Source organism: Pseudophryne corroboree, chromosome 4 (genome assembly GCF_028390025.1).
Source record: "Pseudophryne corroboree isolate aPseCor3 chromosome 4, aPseCor3.hap2, whole genome shotgun sequence".
In the NCBI taxonomy this organism is placed as follows: domain Eukaryota; kingdom Metazoa; phylum Chordata; class Amphibia; order Anura; family Myobatrachidae; genus Pseudophryne; species Pseudophryne corroboree.
Genome location: NC_086447.1, coordinates 933801581 through 933824463, shown reverse-complemented (window position 1 = coordinate 933824463; position 22883 = coordinate 933801581). Strand labels below are relative to the sequence as shown.

General features: G+C 48.3%; 1 protein-coding gene across 1 annotated transcript in view; it reads left to right on the top strand.

Moving 5' to 3' along the window:
• The window catches only part of USH2A (usherin), a 1656840-nt gene that overhangs the window by 1256823 nt on the left and 377134 nt on the right, over positions 1-22883 (top strand). Inside the window, exons 50-51 of the mRNA XM_063919430.1 lie at positions 3972-4170; positions 18127-18295. Coding sequence (XP_063775500.1) covers positions 3972-4170; positions 18127-18295 — 368 coding nt within the window. The remainder of the gene's footprint in view (positions 1-3971; positions 4171-18126; positions 18296-22883) is intronic.

Here is a 22883-nt window from a genome sequence, read left to right as displayed (position 1 = left end):
TTCCGACATCCGGCATACCGACACCTATTCTCCCTCTTGGTGGTCCAAGACCCCCCTGGAGGGAGAATAAACAGCGTGGCGAGCGCAGCAAGCCTGCAAGGGGCTCATTTCCGCTCACCCTCTGTCCTTATGCCAGCGGTCAGGATCCCTGCGCCGGTATTCAGGGCGCCGGGAACCCGGCTGCCGGCTAACCATACTACACCCAATTGCACAGCACATAAATTGCCTCGCAATTTCTGCTTAATCGTAAAAATTCTTGATGCCTCCTGTCAGCGCAGCTTAGCTGCGCCCGCAGGAGACCAGGCGCCATCTTACTCATTGCAGAGGCTGTGTGTGACGCCATGCAGCCGCCGCGATCACGCCCATGACACGACCCCGTTTGTGCCGCATTGCCCACCGTTTGCGCCGCTCCATCCCTGCAACGCTCCATCTCCTCCTTGGAAACAGAGCATTGAAGGCTTCATCAAGAGCGTATTATCAGTACACAAACTCATCAACCAATCAACAAGTAACACGCCGTGTCCTGTCCCGTGCAACTTGTTCACTATTGGTAACTTTGTTATCCTAGAAATATAATCTAGTGCACAGGTTCTCAAACTCGGTCCTCAGGACCCCACACAGTTCATGTTTTGCAGGTCTCCTCACATAATCGCAAGTGAAATAATTTGCTCCACCTGTGGACCTTTTAAAATGTGTCAGTGATTAATTAATACACCTGTGCACCTGCTGGGTTACCTGCAAAACATGCACTGTGTGGGGTCCTGAGGACCGAGTTTGAGAACCACTGATCTAGTGCATCAAATGTATTTTATCTAAAAGTGCGTTCCCTTACTTCAAAGGGAAGTTTTGTTTGCTTTGTAATACATTAATTGGCGCATTAGATTAATTAGTGATGTATAGATGATGGTTGGAGAATGGGGTGTTCTGGAGCCTTAAGCAGGACGCAGGATAGAGCCCCGCTATCCACACCTGTTCCATTGTATTACAGGTCAGCATGGGTACAGGTGACTAGCACAATCGCCCTGGCATGCGACAGCTTCCCCTTTATATATAATTATCGGGGGCATCTGTATAATAATCGTGGTATCTGTATAATAATCGTGGTATCTGTATAATAATCGGGGTATCTGTATAATAATCGGGGGCATCTGTATAATAATTGGGGTATCTGTATAATAATCGGGGTATCTATATAATAATCGGGGGCATCTGCAGTTATTTGTTATCTTGATAGCTGTTTATAGAATCATAGAACGTGACGGCAGATGAGAACCTCTTGGACCATCTAGTCCGCCCCTTTTTCTTTTAGACTTTTAGTAACTTCAACCCTATTTGTTCATTAGTTCTTTCTAAGGATATTCTTATCTCTGTCCCGAGGGGATGCGGTTAAGATGTCGGCTGTCAGCATCCCAGGATTCGGAATCCCGACGTTGGAATCCTGACACCCTCGTTAAAATGCTGACCGGAATCCCGCAAATGGCGATCCAACCGGTATTTTTGCTTTCACGCGGTGGACGCATGCACAGTTGACCCGCAGTAAATGCGAATGCCTTTGCCTGTCAGTCAGGCAGAGGCGTTCGCGGGGTGTGAGGGGGGAGTCAACGCTCCGTTTTAAAGGCGGTTGACGTCACTGCGGTGGGCGGCCCCCAGCATGCGAGACTAAGGATTGCAAATTCTGCTAAAAAGCAACATTGCGATCCTTACTGAGCAGGGTCCTTTATTTGCATCACCAATGCCACAAAGGTACAATGGAGGGGTATATTGGGGTCACCTTGCCAGTGGTTCATGGCCGTAGGGTAGTGTATTATTTATATGTGAGCACTATGATATAGATATAGATATATATACACTGCTCAAAAAAATAAAGGGAACACTTAAACAACACAATGTAACTCCAAGTCAATCGCACTTCTGTGAAATCAAACTGTCCACTTAGGAAGCAACACTGATTGCCAATCAATTTCACATGCTGTTGTGCAAATGGAATAGACAACAGGTGGGAATTATAGGCAATTAGCAAGACACCCCCAATAAAGGAGTTGTTCTGCAGGTGGTGACCACAGACCACTTCTCAGCTGCTGTGCTTTCTGGCTGATGTTTTGGTCACTTTTGTAAGCTGGCGGTGCTTTCACTCTAGTGGTAGCATGAGACGGAGTCTACAACCCACACAAGTGGCTCAGGTAGTGCAGCTCATCCAGGATGGCACATCAATGCGAGCTGTGGCAAGAAGGTTTGCTGTGTCTGTCAGCGTAGTGTCCACAGCATGGAGGCGCTACCAGGAGACAGGCCAGTACATCAGGAGACGTGGAGGAGGCCGTAGGAGGGCAACAACCCAGCAGCAGGACCGCTACCTCCGCCTTTGTGCAAGGAGGAACAGGAGGAGCACTGCCAGAGCCCTGCATAATGACCTCCAGCAAGCCACAAATGTGCATGTGTCTACTCAAACGATCAGAAACAGACTCCATGAGGGTGGTATGAGGGTCTGACGTCCACAGGTAAGGGTTGTGCTTACAGCCCAACACCGTGCAGGACGTTTGGCATTTGCCAGAGAACACCAAGATTGGCAAATTCGCCACTGGCGCTCTGTGTTCTTCACAGATGAAAGCAGGTTCTCACTGAGCACATGTGACAGACGTGACAGAGTCTGGAGACACCAAGGAGAACGTTCTGCTGCCTGCAACATCCTCCAGCATAACCGGTTTGGCAGTGGGTCAGTAATGGTGTGGGGTGGCATTTCTTTGGGGGGCCGCACAGCCCTCCATGTGCTCGCCAGAGGTAGCCTGACTGCCATTAGGTACCGAGATGAGATCCTCAGACCCCTTGTGAGACCATATGCTGGTGCGGTTGGCCCTGGGTTCCTCCTAATGCAAGACAATGCTAGACCTCATGTGGCTGGAGTGTGTCAGCAGTTCCTGCAAGATGAAGGCATTGATGTTATGGACTGGCCCGCCCGTTCCCCAGACCTAAATCCAATTGAGCACATCTGGGACATCATGTGTCGCTCCATCCACCAACGCCACGTTGCACCACAGACTGTCCAGTAGTTGGCGGATGCTTTAGTCCAGGTCTGGGAGGAGATCCCTCAGGAGACCATCCGCCACCTCATCAGGAGCATGCCCAGGCGTTGTAGGGAGGTCATTCAGGCACGTGGAGGCCACACACACTACTGAGCCTCATTTTGACTTGTTTTAAGGACATTACATCAAAGTTGGATCAGCCTGTAGTGTGTTTTTCCACTTTAATTTTGAGTGTGACTCCAAATCCAGACCTCCATGGGTTAATAAATTTGATTTCCATTGATAATTTTTGTGTGATTTTGTTGTCAGCACATTCAACTATGTAAAGAACAAAGTATTTAATAAGAATATTTCATTCATTCAGATCTAGGATGTGTTATTTTAGTGTTCCCTTTATTTTTTTGAGCAGTGTATATATATATATATATATATATATATATATATATATATATATATATATATATATATACGTCACACTGACCACCAGACAGAGCTGTCTTCTCCCCTGCTCATGCCCATCACTGGGCCTTTAGCTTTCACGTTTCCCCATGATACATGGGAAATCCAGTGGAGGACTCTACACATGAGCTGCGTCTTCCTGGACAATGTTTTATTATTTGTAGCCAACCTGGATGGAGACCTCGTTCCTCCCCATACATGGCTAATATACACTCCCCGAGTAGGCTGAATTCAGAGTCCGCTGTTCAGTACAACCCTGCTTCCCCTTAAAAAAAAGTTTCATATAATGTAAACAGTCTCCTTTCTAGAATGCTCAGTTCCAATAATAATCACGTTGGCTGCAAAATCCACGAAATCCATTTCATAATGAATCTATGGTCAGAATCACTAATAACATATCCCTAAACTATGTCCCGTATAAGCCATACTGTAGATTGGAATTAACTTTCTGCCTTGATTGATATTTTCCCTTCAAACTGCTATTTATTTTCACAGATCGGTGCAGATTCATTGGGCTCCACCGGAAGAACCTAATGGAATTATACTCGGCTATGAAGTCAGGAGAAAGGGCATATATCCTTGTGATAATATACAGAGAAGAGGACGGGATGAGAATGGTAAATTGTGCCTGTTAGTCACTTGCAGGAGAGATGAAGACGTGTGCGGAGACAAGTGCTATAACCCTTATACGCAGGTAATGTCACTGATTAGTTTTATAATGTATCTTTAGAACTTTATACTAGTTTTCATGTTTACTATAAAGTAACAAATTGACGTTCTGTGGATTTCATCCAGTTCTCGCTCAGTGCTGACCTGTGTCAGTCTATTAGCACTGATAATACATACATCAAAATAATACCAACGTTGTACTTACAGTAACTTACCTGGGCTGCTCTGTGCTCCTGAATTGTTGGATTCCATAAGTCATTCTTGCTCCAGTGTCAGTCCCAGTATAATTCCTAGGCTGGCTTCTTTCACCCACAAAGAAGAGTTGTCGATGCCCCTCCCCTACAGACTTCCTTGAGCGTTGAGAGGTCACAGAGGCGGGGTATCGACAACTCAGTTCAGTCTGGACGTATCTATTCTGAGCGTATACCTAATAGGTAACGCCATCTGTCTGCATCTGCCATTGTCACGTTATCAGGCTTGATCAGATCAGTCAGAGTTACCTGGTAATCTGATTGGCTGATGAGCGGGGTTCTGAGCTGCTGTGGTCACCAATTTCACCTTTAGTAAATATGCCCCTAACTCTCTCCGCGCGTTACATCACTCCCACCCGCAGCGCAGCACGGTTTTACGCTGGTGCAAAGTTATTTTATTTGTTTTACTCACAACATCAGATCAGCCTCTAAATCACCCATTCGGTTTACGGGGGTAATTCCAAGTTGATCGCAGCAGGGTTTTTGTTAGCATTTGGGCAAAACCATGTGCACTGCAGGTGGGGCAGATGTAACATGTGCAGAGAGAGTTAGATTTGGGTGTGGTGTGTTCAATCTGCAATCTAAATTGCAGTGTAAAATAAAGCAGCCAGTATTTCTCTGACGTCCTAGTGGATGCTGGGACTCCGTCAGGACCATGGGGAATAGCGGCTCCGCAGGAGACAGGGCACAAAAGTAAAAGCTTTAGGATCAGGTGGAGTGCACTGGCTCCTCCCCCTATGACCCTCCTCCAAGCCTCAGTTAGGTTTTTGTGCCCGTCCGAGCAGGGTGCAATCTAGGTGGCTCTCATAAAGAGCTGCTTAGAGTAAAAGTTTTGATAGGTTTCTTATTTTCAGTGAGTCCTGCTGGCAACAGGCTCACTGCAACGAGGGACCTAGGGGAGAAGAAGTGAACTCACCTGCGTGCAGGATGGATTTGCTTCTTAGGCTACTGGACACTAGCTCCAGAGGGACGATCACAGGTACAGCCTGGATGGGTCACCGGAGCCGCGCCGCCGACCCCCTTGCAGATGCCGAAGTAAGAAGAGGTCCAGAAACCGGCGGCTGAAGGCTTTTCAGTCTTCATGAGGTAGCGCACAGCACTGCAGCTGTGCGCCATTGCTCTCAGCACACTTCACACCAACGGTCACTGAGGGTGCAGGGCGCTGGGGGGGGCGCCCTGGGCAGCAATGTTAATACCTTTTCTGGCTAAAAAGAATACATCACATATAGTCCCTGAGGCTATATGGATGTATTTCACCCCTGCCAGGTCTCAGAAAAACCGGGAGAAGAGCCCGCCGGAATAGGGGGCGGGGCCTATCTCCTCAGCACACAGCGCCATTTTCCCTCACAGAACTGCTGGTGGGAAGGCTCCCAGGCTCTCCCCTGCACTGCACTACAGAAACAGGGTTAAAACAGAGAGGGGGGGCACTTATTTGGCGATATGATTATATATTAAGATGCTATAAGGGAAAACACTTATATAAAGGTTGTCCCTGTATAATTATAGCGTTTTGGTGTGTGCTGGCAAACTCTCCCTCTGTCTCCCCAAAGGGCTAGTGGGGTCCTGTCCTCTATCAGAGCATTCCCTGTGTGTGTGCTGTGTGTCGGTACGTGTGTGTCGACATGTATGAGGACGATGTTGGTGAGGAGGCGGAGCAATTGCCTGTAATGGTGATGTCACTCTCTAGGGAGTCGACACCGGAACGGATGGCTTATTTAAGGAATTACGTGATAATGTCAACACGCTTCAAGGTCGGTTGACGTCATGAGACGGCCGGCAAACAAATTAGTACCTGTCCAGGCGTCTCAAACACCGTCAGGGACTTTAAAACGCCCATTTACCTCAGTCGGTCGACATAGACACAGACACGGACACTGACTCCAGTGTCGACGGTGAAGAAACAAACGTATTTTCCTTTAGGGCCACACGTTACATGTTAAGGGCAATGAAGGAGGTGTTACATATTTCTGATACTACAAGTACCACAAAAAAGGGTATTATGTGGGTGTGAAAAAACTACATGTAGTTTTTCCTGAATCAGATAAATTAAATGAAGTGTGTGATGATGCGTGGGTTTCCCCCGATAGAAAATTATTGGCGGTATACCCTTTCCCGCCAGAAGTTAGGGCGCGTTGGGAAACACCCCTTAGGGTGGATAAGGCGCTCACACGCTTATCAAAACAAGTGGCGTTACCGTCTCCAGATACGGCCGCCCTCAAGGAGCCAGCTGATAGGAGGCTGGAAAATATCCTAAAAAGTATATACACACATACTGGTGTTATACTGCGACCAGCTATCGCCTCAGCCTGGATGTGCAGCGCTGGGGTGGCTTGGTCGGATTCCCTGACTGAAAATATTGATACCCTTGACAGGGACAGTATTTTATTGACTATAGAGCACATAGAGATATTTGCACTCTGGCATCAAGAGTAAGTGCGATGTCCATATCTGCCAAAAGATGTTTATGGACACGACAGTGGTCAGGTGATGCAGATTCCAAACGGCACATGGAAGTATTGCCGTATAAAGGGGAGGAGTTATTTGGGGTCGGTCCATCGGACCTGGTGGCCACGGCAACAGCTGGAAAATCCACCTTTTTTACCCTAAGTCACATCTCAGCAGAAAAAGACACCGTCTTTTCAGCCTCAGTCCTTTCGTCCCCATAAGGGCAAGCGGGCAAAAGGCCAGTCATATCTGCCCAGGGATAGAGGAAAGGGAAGAAGACTGCAGCAGGCAGCCCATTCCCAGGAACAGAAGCCTTCCACCGCTTCTGCCAAGTCCTCAGCATGACGCTGGGGCCGTACAGGACCCCTGGATCCTACAAGTAGTATCCCAGGGGTAAAGATTGGAAATTCGAGACGTCTCCCCCTCGCAGGTTCCTGAAGTCTGCTTTACCAACGTCTCCCTCCGACAGGGAGGCAGTATTGGAAACAATTCACAAGCTGTATTCCCAGCAGGTGATAATCAAAGTACTCCTCCTACAACAAGGAAAGGGGTATTATTCCACACTATATTGTGGTACTGAAGCCAGACGGCTCGGTGAGACCTATTCTAAATCTGAAATATTTGAACACTTACATACAAAGGTTCAAATCAAGATGGAGTCACTCAGAGCAGTGATAGCGAATCAGGAAGAAGGGGACTATATGGTGTCCCGGGACATCAGGGATGCTTCCTTCATGTCCCAATTTGCCCTTCTCACTAAGGGTACCTCAGGTTCGTGGTACAGAACTGTCACTATCAGTTTCAGACGATGCCGGTTGGATTGTCCACGGCACCCCGGGTCTTTACCAAGGTAATGGCCGAAATGATGATTCTTCTTCAAAGAAAATGGACGATATCCTGATAAGGGCAAGGTCCAGAGAACAGTTGGAGGTCGCAGTAGCACTATCTCAAGTAGTTCTACGACAGCATGGGTGGATTCTAAATATTCCAAAACCGCAGCTGTTTCCGACGACAATTTGCTGTTCCTAGGGATGATTCTGGACACAGTCCAGAAAAGGGTGTTTCTCCCGGAGAAGAAAGCAAGGGAGTTATCCGAGCTAGTCAGGAACCTCCTAAAACCAGGAAAAGTGTCAGTGCATCATTGCACAAGGGTCCTGGGAAAAATGGTGGCTTCTTACGAAGCGATTCCATTCGGCAGTTTTCACGCAAGAATTTTTCAGTGGGATCTGCTGGAAAAATGGTCCGGATCGCATCTTCAGATGCATCAGCGGATAACCCTGTCTCCAAGGACAAGGGTGTTTCTTCTGCGGTGGCTGCAGAGTGCTCATCTACTAAAGGGCCGCAGATTCGGCATTCAGGACTGGGTCCTGGTGACCACGGATGCCAGCCGGAGAGGCTGGGGAGCAGTCACACAGGGAAAAAATTTCCAGGGAGTGTGATCAAGTCTGGAGACTTCTCTCCACATAAAACAATTGCTCTAAGCTTAGCAAGACCTCTGCTTCAAGGTCAGCCGGTATTGATCCAGTGGGACAACATCACGGCAGTCGCCCACGTAAACAGACAGGGCGGCACAAGAAGCAAGAGGGAAATGGCAGAAACTGCAAAGATTCTTCGCTGGGCGGAAAATCATGGGATAACACTGTCAGCAGTGTTCATGCCGGGAGTGGACAACTGGGAAGCAGACTTCCTCAGCAGACACGACCTCCACCCGGGAGAGTGGGGACTTCATCGGGAAGTCTTCCACATGATTGTGAACCGTTGGGAAAGACCAAAGGTGGACATGATGGCGTCCCGCCTGAACACAAGAGACCCTCAGGCAATAGCTGTGGACGTTCTGGTAACACAGTGGGTGTACCAGTCGGTGTATGTGTTCCCTCCTCTGCTTATCATACTCAAGGTACTGAGAATTATAAGACGTAGAGGAGTAAGAACTATACTCGTGGCTCCGGATTGGCCAAGAAGGACTTGGTACCCGGAATTTCAAGAAATACTCACAGAGGACTCATGGCCTCTGCCGCTAAGAAGGGACTTGCTTCAGCAAGTACCATGTCTGTTCCAAGACTTACCGCGGCTGCGTTTGACGGCATGGCAGTGGAACGCCGGATCCTAAGGGAAAAAGGCATTCCGGAAGAGGTCATTCCTACCCTGGTCAAAGCCAGGAAGGAGGTGACCGCACAACATTATCACCACATGTGGCGAAAATATGTTGCGTGGGGTGAGGCCAGGAAGGCCCCACGAAGAAATTTCAACTCGGTCGATTTCTGCATTTCCTGCAAACAGGAGTGTCTATGGGCCTCAAATTGGGGTCCATTAAGGTTCAAATTTCGGCCCTGTCAATTTTCTTCCAGAAAGAATTGGCTTCACTTCCTGAAGTCCAGAAGTTTGTCAAGGGAGTACTGCATATACAACCCCCTTTTGTGCCTCCAGTGGCACTGTGGGATCTCAACGTAGTTCTGGGATTCCTCAAATCACATTGGTTTAAACCGCTCAAATCTGTGGATTTGAAATATCTCACATGAAAAGTGACCATGCGGTTGGCCCTGGCCTCGGCCAGGCGAGTGTCAGAATTGGTGGCTTTGTCTCACAAAAGCCCATATCTGATTGTCCATTCGGACAGGGCAGAGCTGCGGACTCGTCCCCAGTTTCTCCCTAAGGTGGTGTCAGCGTTTCACCTGAACCAGTTTATTGTGGTACCTGCGGCTATTAGGGACTTGGAGGACTCCAAGTTGCTAGATGTTGTCAGGGCCCTGAAAATATTAGGTTTCCAGGACGGCTGGAGTCAGGAAAACTGACTTGCTGTTATCCTGTATGCACCCAACAAACTGGGTGCTCTTGCTTCTAAGCAGACGATTGCTAGTTGGATGTGTAGTACAATTCAGCTTGCACATTCTGTGGCAGGCCTGCCACAGCCAAAATCTGTAAATGCCCATTCCACAAGGAAGGTGGGCTCATCTTGGGCGGCTGCCCGAGGGGTCTCGGCTTTACAACTTTGCCGAGCTGCTACTTGGTCAGGAGCAAACACGTTTGCAAAATTCTACAAATTTGATACCCTGGCTGAGGAGGACCTGGAGTTCTCTCATTCGGTGCTGCAGAGTCATCCGCACTCTCCCGCCCGTTTGGGAGCTTTGGTATAATCCCCATGGTCCTGACGGAGTCCCAGCATCCACTAGGACGTCAGAGAAAATAAGAATTTACTTACCGATAATTCTATTTCTCGTAGTCCGTAGTGGATGCTGGGCGCCCATCCCAAGTGCGGATTGTCTGCAATACTTGTACATAGTTATTGTTACAAAAATCGGGTTATTATTGTTGTGAGCCATCTTTTCAGAGGCTCCGCTGTTATCATGCTGTTAACTGGGTTCAGATCACAGGTTGTACAGTGTGATTGGTGTGGCTGGTATGAGTCTTACCCGGGATTCAAAATCCTTCCTTATTGTGTACGCTCGTCCGGGCACAGTATCCTAACTGAGGCTTGGAGGAGGGTCATAGGGGGAGGAGCCAGTGCACACCACCTGATCCTAAAGCTTTTACTTTTGTGCCCTGTCTCCTGCGGAGCCGCTATTCCCCATGGTCCTGACGGAGTCCCAGCATCCACTACGGACTACGAGAAATAGAATTATCGGTAAGTAAATTCTTATTTTACCCTGCACAGAAACAAAATAACCCACCCAAATCTAACTCTCTCTGCACATGTTACATCTGCCCCCCTGCAGTGCACATGGTTTTGCCCAATTGCTAACAAAAATCCTGCTGCGATCAACTTGGAATTACCCCCTATGGCCCTCATTCCGAGTTGTTCGCTCGCTAGCTGCTTTTAGCAGCATTGCACACGCTAAGCCGCCGCCTACTGGGAGTGAATCTTAGCTTTGCAGAATTGCGAACGAAAGATTTGCTTAATTGCGAATAGAAATTTCTTTGCAGTTTCTGAGTAGCTCCACACTTACTCTGCCACTGCGATCAGTTCAGTCAGTTTAGTTCCTGGTTTGACTTCACAAACACACCCAGCGTTCGCCCAGGCACTCCCCCGTTTCTCCAGCCACTCCTGCGTTTTTCCCAGAAACGGCAGCGTTTTTTCACACACACCCATAAAACGGCCAGTTTCCGCCCAGAAACACCCACTTCCTGTCAATCACACTCCGATCACCAGAACGATGAAAAATCCTCGTTATGCCGTGAGTAAAATACCAAACTTTTGTGTAAAATAACTAAGCGCATGCGCTCTGCGAACCTTGCGCATGCGCAGTAAGCGACTAATCGCAATATAGCGAAACTCGGCAACGAGCGAACAACTCGGAATGAGGGCTAATGTCTCTACATCAGTGAATGGAATTGACCATATTGTATAATAAAGCAATTACCTGTCCTGTACCAGTTTTTGCATAATTACACCACAGTAAACTCCAGAGGCCGGCTTGATAATTTATTATATTGCCTGGTTAAATCACAGGGTTCTCCTTTATTGAAAATCAATTGCTATTCAGTCACAAGTGGGCGCTTGTTTACCTGACAACGAGCTGTGAAAAGACCTGCCATCATTTGTTAGGAGTATTTTTTCTGTAAATTATTGTATTTTGCAGATTAATTCTTATATTAACTGCTGTTTAGTTTCTGGATCAATATGGGAACCGCACAGCGGGAGATTCCAAATGGCTTTTATTGACGAATCGTGCTGGAAACCCTCCGTTGACGACCCGTAATGAAATAATGTACCAATTTGTCAACAACAACACTGCAGTCTCACCGAGCGAGCGACTAGTAAATTCACAAAAGGCGCCGCGTAAGGAGACGGTAATTAAAATCAAGAAGGATCTGATTTGGAGAGAATTATAAATTACTCGGAAACGTAGCGTCTTAGCCTTGGGTTGCGGCAAAATGACATGTAAATGTCCTTATTTTCATGGCTCTATTATCTGCCTTGCATTATGTTGCGTTACCCTGTAATTATGCCGCTGTAAATGGAATTATGATGTGTCAGATGCGTGAAACGGGCATTTCTCTGTGTCATTTCGCAGTTATGGGACAAAACTTCCCACAACGAGTCTCTTTTATGTCTCAAAAGTCATTATTGCTGTCCATCGCCACTAGAAAGCAACGTGGGTGTTTATTAAATTTATATAATGATTAACAGGACACTTTGGGGTGTAATCACACTGGTAGGGAGGAGAGACAAATTTGCAATGTGCTGCTGTTGTGTCACTAAGTGCCAGATGGACAGCGTACGAAGACAGAACAATTGGACGACAGACAGGTTGTGTTAGCGCAGGGCCTGTGGAAGTGAGCAGACGACGATATGCATCTTATTCGCAGGAATATAACTGTTTGCCCTGAATAACTAATTTAATAAAGCTGAATTTCTCTAGTCAGCGTCAACCCCTATAATTCAATTTGGATGCATCAGCTGCAGTTTTTTTTTGGCTTTCTCTCTTTCTGTACCCTTCACATTGAAAAAGGATGATGCCACAATTCCGTAGGGAGGGGAAACATCCTGCAAAGTCGGCTGTTTTATTATAAGACAGTGGGATTGTTATTTATTTATTTCTAACACTTGTCTCCATTGATAGAATAAATGACAGGTAAGTGCGATAATATAAGTCCAGCTCACAAACGGCCTCTTTGGTGCTAAAGCCTCAGTCTAGTTGCAAATGCCAGTAGTATTCTTTGACAAGTAACGTTGTTGCCCTGTGTTTCAGGTTCACCATTAGATTGTAGGCTCTTGTGTCCAGAGACACGGGTGGTCATTCCGAGTTGATCGCTAGCTGCATTAGTTCGCTATGCAGCGATGAGGCAAAAAAAACGGCACTTCTGCGCATGCGTATGCGGCGCAATGCGCACGCGTGACGTACTATTACAACGAACGATGTCGTTTCACAAAGGGTCTAGCAAAGCTTTTCAGTCGCACTGCTGGCCGCAGAGTGATTGACATGAACTGGGCGTTTCTGGGTGTCAACTGACCGTTTTCAGGGAGTGTTCGAAAAAACGCAGGCGTGGCAGGAAAAACGCAGGCGTGGCTGGGCGAACGCAGGTCGTGTTCATGACGTCAAAACAGGAACTGAACAATCTGAAGTGATCGCAAGCGCTGAGTAGGTATTGAGCTACTCTGACACTGCACAAAATAATTTTGCCGCCGCTCTCCGATCCTTTCGGTCGCACTTCTGCTAAGCTACAATACACTCCCAGTGGGAGGCGGCATAGCGTTTGCACGGCTGCTAAAGACTGCTAGCGAGCGATCAACTCGGAATGACCCCCTCTGTGCGCATTGGTCTGTTCCTTTACGTATTTAAAATGGTTTCAGTAGCATAACAGGGGGCTTCTCATACACATCAGCTACACTTCCCATAGGTGTCTCTGTGATATTCCACCTTCTCCGTCTCAGCGATAGGAGATAGAAACGTATGGAGGGAAAGAGAAACACAAACAGATCCTCCTGTAATACAGTTTCAAGTTTCTTTGGGATTCACAATATATGGAATATACCCGGTGGGACACACACAGCCGGGGGCAGAGGATCCAGGGGGGCAGCAGGTTCAATTGCTTCCCCATGATTTCTATTGGGTAGGTAAAGAGTTTTGCACCCCTCCCCTCCTCCCCCCATGAACTTCTGCACATAAGTGAATGGGGATGAAGCGATAATAGCTTTATATGAACTCGCCGGCTCGTGTTTGTCCTGCGTACATCATCTTCTTGTAAACACTTTTCGCTTGTTTCTTAGAACCCGCGCTCATTCTGCTGTCACGTGAGATTAGGCTGTCAATGAAATCTGAATAAAAATGTACATTTTTAAGATGAACAATTGAAACTATCTTCCTCACAGCTATTGTACTAATTGCTTGTTAATATTAATAATATTTATTTAATAATGTATCAATGCATTTTATAGTAAAATAAACAATGAAACTGAGGCTGGATAACCGCAGAAACACTGACAAAAATGCACAGGATTCATTGTGTCAGACCCTTACTGGTCGCGGGTGCTGGGTTCTGGATTCATCTCTGCCGCGCTCTTGGAGTGTCTGTCAGCCTTCTCTCCAGTCAATCCCGGCATCTCCATGTGTGTCCTCCAGCCGGCTCTGTCCACTGGGCACCACCATCTTGATCCCGGTCAGCTGACCGCAGATGAACTAATCGGATTCTAATCTCTTCTGACCAGCTGACCATGTCCACCAATGGGATACAAGCAAGTGAGATAAAAGCACCTTCTGACGCTCAGAGGGAGTCAGAGCAACATTTGTCTTCAGGTGTCCTGTAGCTCCATTTACCAGGTCTCCCTGTGTATCTGCATCTCAGTGTCATCTCATTGTCCAGCTAGAGTAGTGTAGCTGTGCCTTGTACCAAGCTATACTGGATACAGCATGGTTCCATTGTACTAAGCCATTCTGGTCTAGCCCAGATCTATTCTACTAAGCCATTCCGGTCCAGTCCGGATCCATTGTGCCAAGCTATTCTGGACCAGTCTGGATCCATTGTGCCAAGCTATTCCAGTCCACCCCAGAGCCATTGTGCCAAGCTATTCCGGTCCAGCCTGGATTCATTGTGCCAAGCTATTCCGGTCCAGCCCGGATCCATTGTGCCAAGCTATTCCGGTCCACCCCAGAGCCATTGTGCCAAGCCATTCAAGTCCAGTCTGGATCCTTTGTACCAAGCTATTCCAATCCAGCCTGGATCCATTGTGCCAAGAAATTACGGTCCAGCCTGGATCCATTGTGCCAAGCAATTACGGTCCAGCCCGGATCATTTGTGCCAAGCTATGCTGGTCCAGCCTGGATCCATTGTGTTAAGCTATTCCGGTCCAGCCTGGATTCAGTGTGCCAAGCTATCCCGGTCCAGCCCGGATCCCTTGTGCTCAGTTATTCCAGTCCAGGCCAAATCTATTGTACTAAGCCATACTGGTTCATGGCATGCCCAGTTCCATTATACCAAGCCATACTGGTTCAAGCCTGGTTCCACTGTACCAAGCCATACTGGTTCAAGCCTGATTCCACTGTACCAAGCCATACTGGTTCAAGCCTGATTCCACTGTACCAAGCCATACTGGTTCAAGCCCGGTTCCAATGTACCAAGCCATACTGGTTCAAGCCTAGTTCCATTGTACCAAGCCATACTGGTTCAAGCCCATTTCCATTGTACCAAGCCATACTGGTTCAAGCCCAGTTCAATTGTACCAAGCCATACTGGTTCAAGCCTGATTCCACTGTACCAAGCCATACTGGTTCAAGCCCCGTTCCATTGTACCAAGACATACTGGTTCAAGCCCATTTCCATTGTACCAAGCCATACTGGTTCAAGGCTGGTTCCACTGTACCAAGCCATACTGGTTCAAGCCTGATTCCACTGTACCAAGCCATACTGGTTCAAGCCTGATTCCACTGTACCAAGCCATACTGGTTCAAGCCTGATTCCACTGTACCAAGCCATACTGGTTCAAGCCTAGTTCCATTGTACCAAGCCATACTGGTTCAAGCCCATTTCCATTGTACCAAGCCATACTGGTTCAAGCCCAGTTCAATTGTACCAAGCCATACTGGTTCAAGCCTGATTCCACTGTACCAAGACATACTGGTTCAAGCCCATTTCCATTGTACCAAGCCATACTGGTTCAAGGCTGGTTCCACTGTACCAAGCCATACTGGTTCAAGCCTGATTCCACTGTACCAAGCCATACTGGTTCAAGCCTGATTCCACTGTACCAAGCCATACTGGTTCAAGCCTGATTCCACTGTACCAAGCCATACTGGTTCAAGCCCGGTTCCAATGTACCAAGCCATACTGGTTCAAGCCTAGTTCCATTTTACCAAGACATACTGGTTCAAGCCCATTTCCATTGTACCAAGCCATACTGGTTCAAGCCTGATTCCACTGTACCAAGCCATACTGGTTCAAGCCCCGTTCCATTGTACCAAGACATACTGGTTCAAGCCCATTTCCATTGTACCAAGCCATACTGGTTCAAGGCTGGTTCCACTGTACCAAGCCATACTGGTTCAAGCCTGATTCCACTGTACCAAGCCATACTGGTTCAAGCCCGGTTCCAATGTACCAAGCCATACTGGTTCAAGCCTAGTTCCATTGTACCAAGACATACTGGTTCAAGCCCATTTCCATTGTACCAAGCCATACTGGTTCAAGCCCAGTTCAATTGTACCAAGCCATACTGGTTCAAGCCTGATTCCACTGTACCAAGCCATACTGGTTCAAGCCCCGTTCCATTGTACCAAGACATACTGGTTCAAGCCCATTTACATTGTACCAAGCCATACTGGTTCAAGGCTGGTACCACTGTACCAAGCCATACTGGTTCAAGCCTGGTTCCACTGTACCAAGCCATACTGGTTCAAGCCTGATTCCACTGTACCAAGCCATACTGGTTCAAGCCCGGTTCCAATGTACCAAGCCATACTGGTTCAAGCCTAGTTCCATTGTACCAAGACATACTGGTTTAAGCCCATTTCCATTGTACCAAGCCATACTGGTTCAAGCCCGGTTCAATTGTACCAAGCCATACTGGTTCAAGCCTGATTCCACTGTACCAAGCCATACTGGTTGAAGCCCCGTTCCATTGTACCAAGACATACTGGTTCAAGCCCATTTCCATTGTACCAAGCCATACTGGTTCAAGGCTGGTTCCACTGCACCAAGCCATACTGGTTCAAGCCTGTTTCCACTGTACCAAGCCAAACTGGTTCAAGCCCGGTTCCATTGTGCCAAGCCATACTGGTTCAAGCCTGGTTCCACTGTACCAAGCCATATAGTTCAAGCCCGGTACCATAGTGTCAAGCTACTCTGGTCCAGTCTGGCTCTAGTATTCTAGTTGTTCCAGTTACAGACACTGTGTATATGTCTTGTCTTGCACTTCTGAAGACTCGGTCTGCTCCTGTCCTATCCTCAGGATCAGGCCAGTAGCTTAATCTTATGAAGCAGCGGATTCTCTCAAGCTAGAGTTTCTCCAAGTATCTCTTATCATCATCCTCGGTACAGGTATTCTATGAGGAGGAATTACATACATCCACCTAGTTTCCTGCATGCTAAGCAGACATCCGTACCAAACCCCAGATCTCTCCAAACCAAACAATCTCTTGTAAACCTGACAATAGGATCGGGAATCTTTGTATATCTACAGTCACTGTGACAACTGTCATAAAATGAGATACCAAAGTCGAGAAAAAGGAGCTCCAAGCCCTATATTAGTCCTTGGCCTTTGCCCCCCCCCCCCCCCCCCCCCCCATGAAAATTTTCGTTCCTACGCTCCGGCACGCAGCCACCCCCATAAATAGTGATCTGATGTTATAGCTATTTTATACTGTATTACATGATGTTTACTGGAAGCTCCCATGTTATGTTATTGAAACCATTTTACTTTTAATTTGCATGGTTATAAGGTGTGACTCCTTTTCTTTTGCTATACTAAGGCTGCCAGAGTTTGCACACAGGAGGTATACCACTCACTGTATATTCATTGTTCCATTTCATGTTCACGAGTCTCCATAACTACTAGTGTTACAGTTCATTAGCCTTGTATCCAAGACCCACTTCTTCACCAAACCCAGCCAAATCTCATCCTAACCCTCTGTTTCACGCTCTCTATGTACCCCATCTGTGTCACCCCTGTCTGTCTACCCCTCCCCTTTAGAATGTAAGCTCTCACGAGCAGGGCCCTCTTCTCTCATGTGACTATCCTTTTTCTTACTTTAATAATCTTCCATTGCACCAACTCCAGCAGTCTTCTGCCACCTGATACTTATTCCAGTGTCATCTGCTGATGTAGCTATGTTTATTTACCCTGTACTTGTCCTATATTGTCTTCAGCTGTAAGTTGCTGTTTTCATGTTTGAATATTTGTTTATGTACTCTGTAATTGGGCGCTGCGGAACCCTTGTGGCGCCATATAAATAAAGGATAATAATAAATAATAATAATCCTGCTGATGCGGCACCAAATTGGGTCAAAACTAGCTATCCATTTGCTTCTGGGTATTACCGCGTTGTGAGTTGGGGTGTAATTATCACGCTGGTGCGGGTGGTGATAAATACGCCCCTCGGTGTGTTCTCGGTTACTATGAGTATATAGCCGCAGAGCAACTTTATACAGATTCAATCTTGGTTCCACTTTTATTAATATCCTACAACTTATTTTAAAGCTTTTAGAAATCTTTAACTCCTACAAAATTGTGGTGATTCATTTACTGAAACATATTAACATAATGCGTTGTGATCGTTGCCTGTAGCGTAGTCCCCGGCGGTCACCGGCTGTAATGCCTCTCTCAGCCTGACGCTCTGTGTTCCCTATGACAGGTATGTTGCCGGGGTGTTTTGCATGACAGAAGAGATGGATATGAATGCTACGAGGAGGAATACATTGTATCCAGCGACGATTCTCCCCATATTTGTTGTGCTGGTCAAATACACGTTATTCAACCTGACCATCAGTGTTGTGGGGGATATTACATGAGAATCCCGGCAGGTAAGTGTACGGACAGTCATCATGCCTTGTGTGGTCTCGACACCAAAGAGAACTCTAAGGGGGTCATTCCGAGTTGATCGCTAGCTGCATTCGTTCGCTGTGCAGCGATGAGGCAAAAAAAGGCACTTCTGCGCATGCCTATGCGGCGCAATGCACACGCGCGGCGTACTATTACAACAAACGATGTCGTTTTGCACAGGGTCTAGCAAAGCTTTTCAGTCGCACAGGCAGCCGCAGAGTGATTGACAGGAAGAGGGCGTTTCTGGGCGTCAACTGACCGTTTTCAGGGAGTGTTCGGAAAAACGCAGGCGTGCCAGGAAAAACGCAGGCGTGGCTAGGCGAGCGCAGGGCGTGTTTGTGACGTCAAAACGGGAACTAAACAGACTGAAGTGATCGCAAGCGCTGAGTAGGTTTTGAGCTACTCTGAAACTGCACAAAATTATTTTGTAGCCGCTCTGCGATCCTTTCGTTCGCACTTCTGCTAAGCTAAAATACACTCCCAGTGGGAGGCGGCATAGCGTTTGCACGGCTGCTAAAAACTGCTGGCGAGCGAACAACCTGGAATGACCACCTAAATGCTAAAAATGATTGTAATATTTGTTTCCAGGGCCTCTAAAAAAAAATCTAATTAGAAAATTATATATTTTTCAATAAAAAAAAATATTTCTGAACTTAGCAAACCGTATCCTGCTTAGATTCGCGGCTTCATCCTGCCTCAGATTTACTTTATTAACTACTAAAAAGGATGCCAGCATTAACCCCTTATCTACCAAGCCTATGTGACACACGTGCAATATCTTATAGATGTACAGACTGTACGTAAATCTATATAATACCACGCTAAGGTCCGTCCCGTCTCCAACATGTGCCCCTGCTAGGCAGACCTGAAAGACCCTAGTCTAGCAGGAGCGGAGGAATGCGCAGCCGGGAACACGGTAAGTATGTGGCGGACTGGGCAAGGCGGGGCGGTACGAAGGAGCAGGGGGGAGGGGAGAGTGGAGCAGCTGGCAGGGGGGAGGGGAGAGTGGAGCAGCTGGCAGATACTGGGGTACCCGGCAAAGGAGGCCCGTGTGCAGGCTCCGTCTATGGCCCCCTCCTCTCTAGCCGGCGGCAGCTGTCCCAGAGTCTACAGCGCATGCGTAAATCTCCGGAAAAATGGTGTGGCAACCATTTTCCCAGTGATTTTTCTGCTGTACATGCGCAAAACACAGGGAAAATGGCGACACACCAATTTTACCAGTAATTTTAGCAGCGTTGGATGGTGTAGTCACATGATGGGGGCCGCAACCATTTTCCTGCTCGCAGCGGCCGCGTAAGGCGTTATGCGGCCACCCCAAAAGCACTCCCGTTTCTTATGCTACCCCCCCCCCCGCTGTGCCGACTCGCTGCCCCTGCAACGCTGCTTTGCCCCGCCCCCCTGACCCTGTGAACACCTGTGACTGTTCAGAGGCATTCGTATTAGTGAGATGCAATCGCAACTCACTGCACGCGCAGTATGAATCCTGCGCATTCGCAATGGGCATACACTTGTCAATAAGGCCCTATGTTCACTTTTGAAAGGAATACCCAAGTACAGTAATGTGGGGTTGGTGAAATAGAATACAGCACATGGTATATACGCTGTCATTGTTATACTATAGATTTGTCTCTTTTCAGGAGCACAGTATAGTACATTAGAAAAAGTAACTTACAGTTATCCGTCAATGGTTGGTACCTGTGGGGGTGGGAGGCTAGTGGCGCCTCCTCTGCTATCGAGGGGACACAGACCAATCCATCTGGTGCCGGTGCTGTGGTGGAATCATGCCAGTGTGCACATGCCCAGAATAAGGACACCTGCCAGTGTGCACATGCCCAGAATAAGGACACCCGCCAGTGTGCACATGCCCAGAATAAGGACAGCCGCCAGTGTGCACACCCAGAATAAGGACACCCGCCAGTGTGCACATGCCCAGAATAAGGACATAAGGACTCCCGCCAGTGTGCACATGCCCAGAATAAGGACACCCGCCAGTGTGCACATGCCCAGAATAAGGACACCCGCCAGTGTGCACATGCCCAGAATAAGGACACCCGCCAGTGTGCACATGCCCAGAATAAGGACACCCGCCAGTGTGCGCATGCCCAGAATAAGGACACCCGCCAGTGTACGCATGCCCAGAATAAGGACATCTGCCAGTGTGCGCATGCCCAGAATAAGGACACCAGCCAGTGTACACATGCCCAGTATAAGGACACCCGCCGGTGTGCACATGTCCAGAATAAGGACATCTGCCAGTGTACACATGCCCAGAATAAGGACACCCGCCAGTGTGCACATGCCCAGAATAAGGACATCTGCCAGTGTACACATGCCCAGAATAAGGACACCCGCCAGTGTGCACATGCCCAGAATAAGGACACCTGCCAGTGTACACATGCCCAGTATAAGGACACCCGCCAGTGTGCACATGTCCAGAATAAGGACATCTGCCAGTGTACACATGCCCAGAATAAGGACACCCGCCAGTGTGCACATGCCCAGAATAAGGACATCTGCCAGTGTACACATGCCCAGAATAAGAACACCCGCCAGTGTGCACATGCCCAGAATAAGGACACCCGCCAGTGTACACATGCCCAGAATAAGGACACCCGCCAGTGTACACATGTCCAGAATAAGGACATCTGCCAGTGTACACATGCCCAGAATAAGGACACCCGCCAGTATACACATGTCCAGAATAAAGACACCCGCCAGTGTGCACATGCCCAGAATAAGGACACCCGTAGAGTGTACACATGTGCAGAATAAGGACATCTGCCAGTGTACACATGCCCAGAATAAGGACACCCGCCAGTGTGCACATGCCCAGAATAAGGACTCCCGCCAGTGTACACATGCCCAGAATAAGGACACCCGCCAGTGTGCACATGCCCAGTATAAGGACACCCGCCAGTGTGCACATGCCCAGAATAAGAACACCCGCCAGTGTACACATGTCCAGAATAAGGACACCCGCCAGTGTACACATGCCCAGAATAAGGACACCCGCCAGTGTACACATGCCCAGAATAAGGACACCCACCAGTGTGCACATGCCCAGAATAAGGACACCCGCCAGTGTACACATGCCCAGAATAAGGACACTCGCCAGTGTACACATGCCCAGAATAAGGACACCCACCAGTGTGCGCATGCCCAGAATAAGGACACCCGCCAGTGTACACATGTCCAGAATAAGGACACCCACCAATGTGCACATGCCCAGAAAAAGGACACTCGCCAGTGTACACATGCCCAGAATAAGGACACCAACCAGTGTGCGCATGCCCAGAATAAGGACACCCGCCAGTGTACACATGTCCAGAATAAGGACACCCGCCAGTGTGCACATGCCCAGTATAAGGACACCCGCCAGTGTGCACATGCCCAGAATAAGAACACCCGCCAGTGTGCGCATGCCCAGAATAAGGACACCCGCCAGTGTGCACATGCACGAAATAAGTACATCTGCCAGTGTACACATGCCCAGAATAAGGACACCCGCCAGTGTGCACATGCCCAGATTAAGGACACCCGCCAGTGTACGCATGCTCAGAATAAGGACACCTGCCAGTTTACACATGCCCAGAATAAGGACACCCGCCAGTGTACACATGCCCAGAATAAGGACACCCGCCAGTGTGCACATGCCCAGAATAAGGACACCCGCCAGTGTACGCATGCTCAGAATAAGGACACCCGCCAGTGTGCACATGCCCAGAATAAGGACACCCGCCAGTGTACGCATGCTCAGAATAAGGACACCCGCCATTGTACACATGCCCGGAATAAGGACTCCCGCCAGTGTGCACATGCCCAGAATAAGGACACCCGCCAGTGTGCACATGCCCAGTATAAGGACACCCGCCAGTGTGCACATGCCCAGAATAAGAACACCCGCCAGTGTACACATGTCCAGAATAAGGACACCCGCCAGTGTACACATGCCCAGAATAAGGACACCCGCCAGTGTACACATGCCCAGAATAAGGACACCCACCAGTGTGCACATGCCCAGAATAAGGACACCCGCCAGTGTACACATGCCCAGAATAAGGACACCCACCAGTGTGCGCATGCCCAGAATAAGGACACCCGCCAGTGTACACATGTCCAGAATAAGGACACCCACCAATGTGCACATGCCAAGAATAAGGACACCCGCCAGTGTACACATGCCCAGAATAAGGACACCCACCAGTGTGCGCATGCCCAGAATAAGGACACCCGCCAGTGTACACATGTCCAGAATAAGGACACCCGCCAGTGTGCACATGCCCAGTATAAGGACACCCGCCAGTGTGCACATGCCCAGAATAAGAACACCCGCCAGTGTGCACATGCCCAGAATAAGGACTCCCGCCAGTGTGCGCATGCCCAGAATAAGGACACCCGCCAGTGTGCACATGCCCGAAATAAGTACATCTGCCAGTGTACACATGCCCAGAATAAGGACACCCGCCAGTGTGCACATGCCCAGAATAAGGACACCCGCCAGTGTACGCATGCTCAGAATAAGGACACCTGCCAGTTTACACATGCCCAGAATAAGGACACCCGCCAGTG